The sequence below is a fragment of the Bison bison genome, unplaced genomic scaffold, assembly GCF_000754665.1.
Source record: "Bison bison bison isolate TAMUID 2011002044 unplaced genomic scaffold, Bison_UMD1.0 scf7180017864387, whole genome shotgun sequence".
Taxonomy (NCBI): Eukaryota; Metazoa; Chordata; class Mammalia; order Artiodactyla; family Bovidae; genus Bison; species Bison bison.
In genome coordinates, this window is record NW_011494959.1 from 1,831,543 (window position 1) to 1,844,512 (window position 12,970).

Here is a 12,970-nt window from a genome sequence, read left to right on the forward strand (position 1 = left end):
AACGCATATATATGGAATTTAGGAAGATGGTAACAATAACCCTGTATACGAGACAGCAAAAGAGACACTGATGTATAGAACAGTCTTTTGGACTCTGTGGGAGAGGGAGAGGGAGAGGGTGGGATGATTTGGGAGAATGGCATTGAAATACGTATAATATCATATATGGAATGAGTCACCAGTCCAGGTTCGATGCAGGATACTGGATGCTTGGGGCTGGTGCACTGGGACAACCCAGAGGGATGGTATGGGGAGGGAGGAGGGAGGAGGGTTCAGGATCGGGAATACATGTATACCTGTGGCAGATTCATTTCAATATTTGGTAAAACCAATACAATATTGTGAAGTTTAAAAATAAAATTAAAAAAAAAACAATGACTTTTTGAAAAAGTTAAAAACTTTTTCCCTAAGGCGGGGGAAATCATGATTTTAAAAGATATGATGGACAACAAGCATGAAATGAACCATGCGCTGTCATCTTTCCAAGACTTTAAAGTTAATCGATCTCAGCAGGAATTACAAACAGAAGTGTTGGTGGATAAACTACCAATTAATAAAGTCAAATAGAAGCAAACAACAGAGCTTGGATACACCAGGTTGTTTTGCACATGGTCACCAACATCCTTCTAGACAAGTAAGACAAAACAAGAAGGTTCTTTCTGATTTCTCTCTTGCTGTCACCTCAAAGTCAAATCAGCTCCTAGTAATTGACTCTACCTCGTCTATATCTGGATGGTATACTCTTTCATATGTCTATATACTACTATCTTGGTACAGAAGACCATGTCTTTCCACCGGAAGTATTTAAAGATTCTCCTATCTAGTCTCCCTAACTTTATATCTTTCCTTTACACCTACCAACCTTCCAGTAATCCATTCTTCAAAGCAACTAAATAAATCTTTAAAAAATAAAATAAAATAAAAACTGTTATTCACTTTCTATTTAAAAAACATTTAACCCAACAAGATTTAATCCTTTTGTACTCAGACAATTCTCCTAACTAATATTGGTACCAGTTTCTTTACCTGTCTTATTCCACTCAGATCCACTTTGTGCCTAACATAGTCAGCTCATTCCTGCCTTAAAAGCCTCTGTACTACTGTTACACCTGATCAGAATGCTCTTCCCCTTGATCATTATATTTGTGACTCTTGATCACTCACTCTTCAGTTTAGTTTCACCTCCAGCTAGAGGTCTTCAGTGACTGAAACTCTAGTAACAGTATACCATTCTGTTTTTCTTTATTTTTTAGTGCCTATCACTATCAGACAGTTTTATTTTTAGCATTTATTATCTGTATTCTTACATTAAAATGTGAATTCCATGTGAATAAAGTTCTTGTTTGTTTTGTTCACCACTTTATCCCTAGGTTGTGCTTGTTACCTAATACTTGTTCCATTTAGTTAATAGTAGAGCAAGAATGAATATATACAAAATTCAGTTTTGAGTCATGTGTGCATATATATGTATCATCTATGTATAATATATGTATAATTATGTTAAATAGCATGTTGTTTTCTGTATATGGGAAAATGAACTAAAGCTAAATTTGGTGATACACTTCTTTAGTTAATCAGGCAACTTAAAAGTACAGCAAGTTATAAGAAAGTATATGTTTCTAGGAGGATAGCAAGAGATAGTGAATAGGAATGGATCCCACTGTATTTACTATGTCATATGTTCATTATTCTTTCAAGCATTAAAATAGTCTAATTTTATTTTGTTCTTTGCTATCCACTGTGTCCAACAACTGAGCAGGTGACTCTTTGGGATATTTAAACTAATTTTTTTAACTGAAAATGTGTACTATTCAATTTACTATCCCTTAAAGTGAAAATATTCCTTACATAATATCCATAAGAAATGATCATAGATGAAATGCCTAGGAAGCTTGAAATAGGTTTGGAGATTAAAAGCAAAACAAAAGAATGCAGCCATGCAAAAATGAATTGTCCTCTATCCTTAAGTCTAAGACATAATGCATGAAGCCATGAAATGCCTAAATATATGAATCAAGAATGAATAGAAATGACTCAACAATAAAATGAAATGAATCACTGACAGAACACCATGAATGAATTCTAAAACATTATGTTGAATGAAAGAAGGCAGACACATATCAAGTTTTATAAAAGCTAAAAATGATCTATGATGAAAAAATCAGAATACTAGTTGCCTGGGAGAGGGGGAGTTACCTGCAGTAGTGTGGTCTTGTCTGGGTAGGAACATGAGAGAACTTTTGAAGTTGATGCTAATATGGAACACTTTTTTTTGCATATCACTCTAAGTTTTGCATAAAGAAAATGTAAATTGTGAACTCCCTGTAGTGATTTAAAAAGTCTTTCATTATTGTGACACAGATGTCTGATACTCACAGGTATGCAGCTTTTCCTTCTTCAAGTTCTTTACTTTTACCACTGGAGCCACTTTTCTTCCCACACATTTTCCTGGTGATGCACATCAATAACCCACACTGTCGAATAAAGAAGCAGCTGACATCTGTTACCACCAGGATTAGCAAGAGTGCGGCGACTCCCAGACCAATGACCGCTCCAAGCCCAAGACCATTAAAAAGTGTGTCTTAAAAATAAAAGAAAATAATTGTATTAAACCTCAAGTTAGAAAAGATTATACAGTTATTTTAAAAAAGAAATCATCTTATCTGAGAAATATTCAACTTAAGAGACAGGAAAATATCTTTACTAGCACACTTCAATTTCATGAGCTATTGTCTGGTTTTCAAACAATGTTTTAAGCAACTGACATGTTAGAATTTGAAATATCTCTTACAAATTTTCTTCAGAAAAAACACTCTAACTCTAGTTTACAGTATACTTCTTGATTACCTTTGGGGAAGATACTGAATATTTTATTATAACCCTAATTGTACTCTACAAGAAAGTCAGAGTCATTTTTAGATCATCACTTTGTTCAAAGAAAAAAGATAATCAAAACTCCTGTTAGAGATGTGTTAAATAGATGTTCTATTTGGAATAATTTTAGTTTTAAGACTTAGTCTTGAAATGATGCTATAGCACTTTGCTTTGACAGAGGATACACTTTAAAATATCATCCTAGAAATATTTCAAAAATCATTTTTATCAGAATCTAACTACTTTTCAACGTGTTAGTTTCTGCTGTACAACAATGTGAATCAGACAAATGTGTACATACATCCTGTCTTCGAGCCTCCCTCCCACCACACCTGTCCCGCCCCTCTATGTCATCACAGAACAGAGCTAAGCTCCCTGTGCTGTACAGCAACTTCCCACTAGCTATGTACTAATATTCAATGCTACTCTCTCAATTTGTTCCATCCTCTCCTCCATCCCCCTGTGTGCACAAGTTCATTCTGTACACCTCATCTCTATTCCTGCTCTGCATCACTTAAAATAAATGATTTATTTGTATTTCTCCAGTTAATAGTTTAACAAATCACATTAGACCAGAGGCAAACTTTAACAGAGTTGTGAACTTTCTGAAGTCATATCCATGATGGACTCAGTGAACTTAAGTTTGAGTAAGCTCCGGGAGTTGGTGATGGACAGGGAAGCCAGGCATGCTGCAGTCCATGGGGTCACAAAGAGTTGAACATGACTGAGTGACTGAACTGACTGACTGAAGTCATATCATGAAAAGGTAGGGAAAGATGGGAGCCACTTTTTCATGACATTTGGTTGGAGGAAATTCCACAAGTCATACACAAAGGATTCATGAAGGAGGTGATAGAGAATAGGGTGGAATAGACTGATTAACAGAGTAGAAACGGCAAGAGGGATAATGCAGCAAAAATGAATCAAATATTATATGCCTGTAGTTGAATATGGGGGGCAATTCCTCAACTATAACAATGCAGATAGGAAAGAGAGTATAATGGAAAGATAGAAGATTAAACTGGAGATATTGTGTTATCTAGAGGTAAAAAGCAGAGTCATATAACAATTGTATAAAATTGTTCAAAATGACCTTGATAATGTTAAAATTTGCCTACATAACATTTTAAACTTATAATTATCATTTTAAATGATAAAATACATTTACCACTCAGCATCATAATAGCATGCTCAGTATGTGAGTGGTATGCAATTCAAGTGACAGATACAGAAGCAAATTTGGGTTTTACAAACACTACTTCTGAAAAAAATATATATGCAAAATAAAGATTTTCTAAGTCATATTTTTAAAGTTATGTCTAATATACTTTAAACATGATTGAAGAAATTGTGATCCAAAGGAACTGATACAAGAGTTCTTATGTTGAATTTTCCACTAACAGGCCAATCTTGAATATATCACACCTGTCTGAATACTAGTTTATTTTTCTGAATTTCATGTCCAAAATTTTTTTTTTTTTTGGAAATGTATGTTATTTATATTCCTTAATAGTCTTCCCTTGTGGCTCGGTGGTATATTATAGAATCTGCCTACCAATTCAGGAGACACAGGTTTGATCCCTGAGTTGGGGAGATCCCCTGGAGGAGGAAATGGCAACCCACTCCAGTGCTCTTTCCTGGGAAATCCCATAGACAAAGGAGCCTCGAGGATTGCAATTAATGAGGTCACAAAAGAGCGATACATGACTTAGTAACTAAACAACAACAACATATTTCTTAACACTCCCAGAGCTTGCAGGTAGAGTAATAAAAATCCTTCTGTGACATGGTGCACGGCACTTACTCAGGCAACCTCATGGTTCACCCGTGCTAGAACATAGATATTCCTGTACAGCATCCCGTGTTGTTGCAAATAAGAATTCTTTAAGCACAGAATCAACAAACCTGGAACTCACATGCTCTTAAAAAGTGTCATTTTCATTACAATTATTTTATTTCCCATAATTAGAAACAGGCAATAGAAACACAATGTTGGAGGAAAAAAAATTTTCATGCCTTTTTCAGAATCTGCTTCCCCTATCAAAGTTTACCGTACTATTTAGACGGTTTTAGTGTGGAAAAATTGCCTAGTGTGAATCCAGAGAAATTATTAACTTTGACAGAACTATTCTCTTATCCCATGAACCCACTTTAAGGAAAGACTAGAGAAACAAAATATTTTTCAGCCATGGGAATTTGATATTTTGTCATGCAAAGTTTCAATATACAAATGGACAATGAGATTCCAAATATTATTTTTAAATTTTCAAAGATGTATCTGTATGCACTATTAAGAAACCTAGTGCCTCATGCTAGAAAAATAATGTAACAAGAAAACTAGGATTTGTTTCAGCACTTTAAATAATTATACTTTTTCTTCCATTATTCCTTTTCAAGTATAAATTATCCTCACTTAAATCTACTGTTACAATAAAGACAATTGACTTATGAGAGAGCTTTCATTTTATGTAAAGCAAAAGATATGTTTTTCAGTGTTAATTTGTAATCACTTTGGATTTGCCTCACATGATTCAACTACCAAAGCTCGGATAAGAACAGTAGAAAAATAAAGATTTGATTGTTAGCCCATGTGGATATATTGACTCAAATGACCTTTGAACTTCAATCACTTCTTTCCTACTTCATTTAGATTCCTCTCACATGCATTCCTAGTCAAAGTTTTAGGCAATGAATCCCACAGCTCAATGATGATATATCTGGTCAATGACATAAATCCCCATTTACCATTTTTAAAATGTGAAGACTTTTGCTTTGTTCAGAAAGGCATTGAATCTGGCATCAGAAAATCCTGCTTCCATCACTTATTCCCCCATATCCTTTGCTGAGTCATTTAACTTTTCTCTAAGGCTGAGATGCCTCTTTATTGAAATGGGGACAATTTGGAAAACAGTCTCCACAAACTAAGCCATGAGGTTGTTGGAAAGACTTGTGAATATAATAATGTATTTAAATCACAAGGTAAAAATTTAACAAGTATCATTATTATTACAAAATTCTATGGAAATGCAGTTTTGGTGAAAAAAATTGACCATTTGAAATTAAATTAATTCAATAAATATATTTCTTCATCAGCAACCTTCACAATCTCTTGTTAAGCATTGATTATACTTTTTTAATATAAATTTATTTATTTTAATTGGAGGCTAATTACAATATTGTATTGGTTTTGCCATACATCAACATGAATCTGCCACAGGTATACACGTGTTCCCCATCCTGAACCCCCTTCCCACCTCCCTCCCCGTACCATCCCTCTGGGTCATCCCAGTGCACTTATGAGAATACAGTCACTGTTTTGAAATGACTTAGTGTTAGCTAGTTAGCTTTTAAATGATAAATATTTTATTTGTGACCTTTTCAGTATTAAACCAGTATATTGATCTGCTTCATTCCTGAGTTCAAAAAAGTGCTTAGAAACATTGTATTTGTAAAGCACCTTATGGTGGGGGAATATTGACTTTAAGAGCTATTACTTTTTTCCTAGAGAAACGAAGTTATACCTTTTTAATGATTACAAAGTTGGATGACTACCTAAAGTTACTTTTTAAGAAAAATATATATTTTGTCAATGCAAAGAATAGGCATGGATATCAAATAGTTTTATGCAATAAATATTTAATTACATTCTTTCGTGAAAGCTTTTTTTAGCTTAACAATGTATTTCAGTTCAGTTTAGTTCAGTCGTGTCTGACTCTTTGCGACCCCATGACTCGCAGCACACCAGGCTTTCCTGTCCATCACCAACAATACATTTAAATGTTTATATTTTCTCATATTCCATGAAGTTAAGCTATAATAATTATGAAAGTTAAATTTTCTAATATTTTCCTTCTTTCTTTTGTTACCAACTTAGTCTATTGTAAAAGTTCACTTATTTGTCTGGAATTCTCACAAAGTCATTACCATATATAGCATTGCATCACTAGGATTTGGGGACTAGGAATAATTTATTTCCTTAGAAATATACAAAAAATCTTTATAAGTAAATTATGGTTTTAATTACTTAATACATTGAAACTAAGCATGGCAATCATTTAAAGGATTTTAAAGCCATCTTTTCTTTTTAGCTTTCCAGAATAGTTACATATGTGCTTTATGACTTCATTTTTATTTAACTCCATTACAAAAACAAAAATATTTTCAGGTCTCCACATTACAAGATAACCCTTAATATCAGATCTGTAGAACTGAAGACTATTTATTTAGCCTGCTGCTGCTAAGTCGCATCAGTCGTGTCCGACTCTGTACGACCCCATAGACGGCAGCCCACCAGGCTCCTCCGTCCCTGGGATCCTCCAGGCAAGAACACTAGAGTGGGTTGCCATTTCCTTCTCCAATGCATGAAAAGGAAAAGTCAAAGTGAAGTCGTTCAGTCGGGTCCGACTCTTAGCGATCTCATGGACGGCAGCCTTCCAGGCTCCTCCGTCGATGGGATTTTCCAGGCAAAAGTACTGGAGTGGGGTGCCATTGCCTTCTCCGTTATTTAGCCTGAAGGCATGGAAACCCACTCCAGAATTCTTGCCTGGGGAATCCATGGACAGAGGAGCCTGGCAGGCGACAGTCCATAGTGTCTCAAAGAATCAGACACAACTGAAGCAACTTAGTGTGAGTGTTTATATATATATGCCACACTCCATGGTCCTGGTATCCTAGTTCCTGAACGAACCCAGGCCATGGCAGTGAAAGCACCAAATTTTAATGACTAGACCAACAGGGAACTTCTCAGTTTTATGATTTTTTAATACCTGTGTTTAAGTCAACATTTCGTACTGAATATTCAGCATCAAATGGGAGAAGGAAATGGTAACCTACTCTAGTATTCTTGCCTGGAGAATCCTGTGGACAGAGGAGCCTGGAGGGCTGCTGTCCATGGAGTCGCACAGAGTTGGACACGACTGAAGCAATTTAGAATGCATGTATGCATTGGAAAAGGAAATGGCAACCCATTCCAGTGTTCTTGCCTGGAGAATCCCAGGGACAGAGGAGCTGGTGGGCTGCCGTCTATGGGGTCGCACAGGGTCAGACACGACTGAAGCAACTTAGCAGCAGCAGCAGCAACATCAAATAGTCAAAAGATGGCAATAAAACTAGTGAATAAATTAAAATGTGTAATTTGCTTACATAAACATGTCAATATCCATTTTTTCTATGCTACAAGTAGAAAAACAACTATTTAAAACTGGTACAATAATGCAAATAATTATTTCTTGCTTTTCTGTATTTTTCTTGAATCCTTGTTTTCAGCTTCTTTTTTGGTGTTCTTTTGTATTTCTCTTTGAAAAAGGATTTCATGTTAGAATTAATAAAATATAAATAATTTAGGTGTCAAAAATTCAAACATCTATTTGTACGTACATATTTTATTATTGAAAGCAAATATGAGAGTCAGTCTAAGAGAGTTTTTACAACATCCCTCCAAGCTGCACCTCCCATACTGTGAAAGTTAGGAATTGGCATATAAACCAATATGTAGCCCAAGAGGTTATGTAATTGCAATTTAATAGTCATCAAAATATAAAATCAAAACACTAAAATAAGGAAAAAAATTCCCATCTGTCATATGTGTGACTTTTTTCATATTTCTGTTGCAGAAATTAGCTTACTGCTAAAAGCACTTAAATAATTTTCCATGAAATATTGTTTGATGCTAATATTTTTTTTTAAAACTGTATATTTTATTTACAAAAGTACCATTGCTTTTTGATTCTTAATTAGTTCAGTTTTTTATTTAACTCTGTATAGGTTGAGAATTACTTTTAGATGTATAAATTTGTGATAAAAATATAGAGAAAAAACTTTAAAAAATTTAAAGGGAGATTAATTTAAATTTAAATGGTCCTAAATGGAGATTTGGTTGTTGCTCCCAGAATAGTGGTAATTATTTTCATAAATGATAGTGCTAAATATACCCTGAGGTAGGAAATGGCAATCTACTTCAGTATTTTTGCCTGGAAAATCCATGGACAGAGGAGCCTGGTGGGTTACAGTCCACGGGATTGCAAAGAGACAATTATGACTGTGCAACTGAGCACACACACACACACTGATAAATACAGTTAAGTGTACAAAAGACTACAAGGAAAGTTTTTGTTGTTCATCATGACCTTGAACAAATACTAATCTCTTCTACAATAGAGGTAGGTCTATTTGTCTCCTGTTTACACGTTCTTCCTTCCTCTTGCCTAGTGCATCATTTTCATATATCAAATGATTTATGGAAAACCTAGGTATAAATCTATACGCACATATATTTCATCCTATGTGGAAAGAGAAGGAGCAGGCTGCTTTCTACATTTGAGCTCCTTCTAACCTGTCTTGGGGGACTTTCCTAGTAGTCCAGTGGTTAAGACTCTGAGCTTCCATTGCAGGGGGGAGGTTCCATTTCTGGCTTGGGAGCTAAGATCCTGCATCCCATGCATGCTGTGTGGCCAAAAGAAAAGAAAAGAAAACAAGCTGTGTTGGTCAGCAACTCAGCTAATTTTAAATCAGACATCTGGATTATCTGTAGACTTTTGTGTCTATATAGTTTCATTATTTTTTTTTAAAGAACTATTAATTCACTTAGGCTTCACAAACCTTCATTGAGTGCTTCAAAATTAGTTCAGCATTAGAGGAGTTTCCTGATATGTACCAAAAGAGATTAAAACTAACATAAGTCTTTAGGCTTAACATACATTGATTGAAGTCCAGTTTCATTTATGAGGCATATGTTTCCCTAATTTAATTTCATTCATTGGATTCCCCAAAACACAACAAAGGAACAAAAGGTAAGATTTTTAGATTAAGAAGGACCTAGAGTAATCTTCATGCATTATAAAAGATACTCTCTGGGGTAATACATATTTTAAAATAAATCTATTAGATGAAAACATAGGCAGAACACTCATTGACATAATTCACAGCAAGATTCTCTTTGACCCACCTCCTAGAATAATGGGAATAAAAACAAAAATAAACAAATGGGACCTAATTAAATTTAAAAGCTTCTGCACAGCAAAGGAAACTATAAACAAGATGAAAAGATAACTCTCAGAATGGAAGAAAATAATGGCAAAAGAAGCAACCGACAAAGGATTAATCTCCAAAATAAACAAGCAGCTCATTATCAGAAAAACAAACAACCTAGTCAAAAAATATGTGGAAGATCTAGACCGACATTTCTCCAAAGAAGAAAAGCAGATGGTCAACAAACATGAAAAGATGTGCAACGTTGTTCATTAATAGAGAAATGCAAAACAAAATTACAATGAGGTATCATCTACCCCAGTGAGAATGACCATAATAGAAACATCTATATATTAAAAAAAAAAAAAAAAATGATGGAGAACACGTGGAGAAAAGGGCTTCCCTGGTGGCTTAGTGGTAGAGAATCTGTCTGCCAATGCAGGAGCCACAGGTTAGATGCCTGAGACAGGAAGATCCCCTGGAGAGGGAAATGGCAACCTACTCCAGGATTCTTGTCTGGGAAATCCCATAGACAGAGGAACCTGGCATGCTACCGTCCATGGAGTTGCAGAGTTGGACACAACTTAGCCACTAAACAACAATAATGCTTGCACTGCAGGCGGAAATGTAAATTGATCCAGCCACTATGGAGAACGGTATGGAGGCTCCTTTAAAAACTAAAAATAAAACTACTGTATGATCCAGCAATTCCATTATCAGGCATATACCCTGAGAAAACCGTAATTCAAAAAGACACATGCACCCCAATGTTCATTACAGCATTACTGACAACAACCAGGACATGGAAGCAACCTAGATGTCCATTGGCAGAGGAATGAATGAAGAAGTTGTGAGATATATACATATATATACACACACACACACACACATAATGGGATATTACTCAGTCATAAAAGGAAGAAATGTGAGTCAGTTGAAATGAGGTGGATGAACCTAGAGCCTGTTACACAGAGTGAAGTAAGTGAGAAAGAGAAAAGCATATATTTGAGGTTAACACATATATATGAAGTCTAGAAAAATGGTGCTGATGAACCTATTTTCAGGGCAGGAATAGTCACAGATGTAGGGGGATGGACTTGTGGACACAGCAGGGGATGAAGAGAGTGGGAAGAATGGAGAGAGCAGCACTGAAATATATACATTACCATGTGTAAAATAGATAGATGCTGGGAAGTTGTGGTATAGCATTGGGAGAACAGCCTGGTGACTCTGTGACAACCTAGAGGGGTGAGATGGGAGTGGATGGGAAGGAGGCTCCAGAGAGAGGCGATAATATGTATACTTCTGGTTTCACAATATTTCATATAGTCAAATGGCAGACACAACACAGCACTGTAAAGCAATTATCCTACAGTTAAAAATTTGAAAAAACTTATTAAAAAGCATACCTACTGCTCTAATTAAAAAGTGAACTTAAGATGTCAAATAGTTTCTTGCTCTGTTATTTAGATCGCTGCTTTCCAAAATCACTTGTCATTCATATACTTGGAAATGATCTTAAATTGATTATTTAGTGTTCTGTGATATTTTTATAGGATCCCCCCAAATTAACAAAGAATAGGAAAATATAGTAAAAAGAGCCAAAGTATAGAAACAAGATTAGGGTCTAGACTATATCAACAGAAAAAAAGTATTTTTAAGAGACTTAAAAATGTTGATAAACTTTACAGCTTTATCAACAGTGGCGATATTAAAAATGAAGTATAAAAAGAATACATTTGAATCAGTTTTAATGAGGTGGATGAAACTTGAGCCTATTATACAGAGTGAAGCCAGAAAGAAAAACACCAATACAGTATACTAACGCATATATATGCAGTTTAGAAAGATGGTAACTTATCGTTACCCTGTAAGCGAGACAGCAAAAGAGATACAGATGTATAGAACAGTTTTTTAGACTCTGTGGGAGAGGGAGAGGAGGGGATGATTTGGGAGAATGGCACTGAAACATGTATAATATCATATACGAAATGAAAAAATTAAAAAAAAATGAAGTATAATCATAGTATTGCCCACTATAGATTAAGCTGCAGTCTTTGCATCTTTTGACAAAATCCACTCAAGAAAGAAAATAATCTTTTCAATTCTGAGGACTTGGGTAGAGAAAAGTTGCATTTATAAGACGATTTCCTATGGGGAATACCTGACTTGCTAAACAGAACTTATTTGTCTTTAGGCTTGATAGTTTTCTCTCAGTTATACTCAATGAGGAATCAGGCATATTCATAAAAATATTATGTACTTTAGGTTTTTAGAAAAATGATTCCAAGTATCTACTTTTATAAATTTGAAACAACATGACTTCTGCAAGTGTAGTCACAAGGAGAAAAAACAATGAAGACTTTTATTCAAGCATGTTATAAAATTCACTATTAAAGGGTGAACTTTTGAAACGATTGATATAACAATCTAAGAACAATGTCCCACTCTTCTCATTTCTCCACATACCACAGTTCTCTTCTATGTCATGACCATGGGTTTCCTGTATTTATACTGACTGTTGTTAATCCTGAATGATGGATCCATTCCATTTAATGTTTGTTAATTTTTTAATTGGAGGAAAATTGTTTTTCAATGCTGTTTGTTTTTGCTATACAATTGATCCATTCAATTTGAATTCACATTTGATAAGCCTGTTTGGAGGGGTGAATTCGCATTTAGAGTTGGACCCCATTCCTGCCAGAGACACTCAGAGGGCTCAGGCAGGCCTTGTGCGCACCGGGACCTGGGGACCCCACGGAAACTGGGACAGAACTGTGCTTGAGTGTCTCCTGTGGAGGTATGGGTCAGAGGAGGGCTGCTGCAAGGATGGGGCCACATGAAAAATGCTGGGCTGGATGAAGCACAAGCTGGAATCAAGGTTGCAGGGAGAAACATCAATAACCTCAGGTATGCAGATGACACCACCCTTATGGCAGAAAGCAAAGAACTAAAGAGCCTCTTGAAAGTGAAAGAGGAGAGTGAAAAAGTTGGCTTAGAGCTCAACATTCATAAAACTAAGATCATGGCATCCAGTCCCATCACTTCATGGCAAATAGATGGGGAAACAGTGGAAACAGTGACAGACTTTATTTTGGGGGGCTCCAAAATCAGTGCTTATGGTGATTGA

At 35.4% G+C, this 12,970-nt stretch overlaps 1 protein-coding gene across 1 annotated transcript in view; it reads right to left on the bottom strand.

Moving 5' to 3' along the window:
• The window catches only part of NCAM2 (neural cell adhesion molecule 2), a 574,228-nt gene that overhangs the window by 7,670 nt on the left and 553,588 nt on the right, over positions 1-12,970 (bottom strand). The window contains exon 16 of the mRNA XM_010858401.1: positions 2,377-2,581. Within this exon, the coding sequence (XP_010856703.1) occupies positions 2,377-2,581 (205 nt within the window). The remainder of the gene's footprint in view (positions 1-2,376; positions 2,582-12,970) is intronic.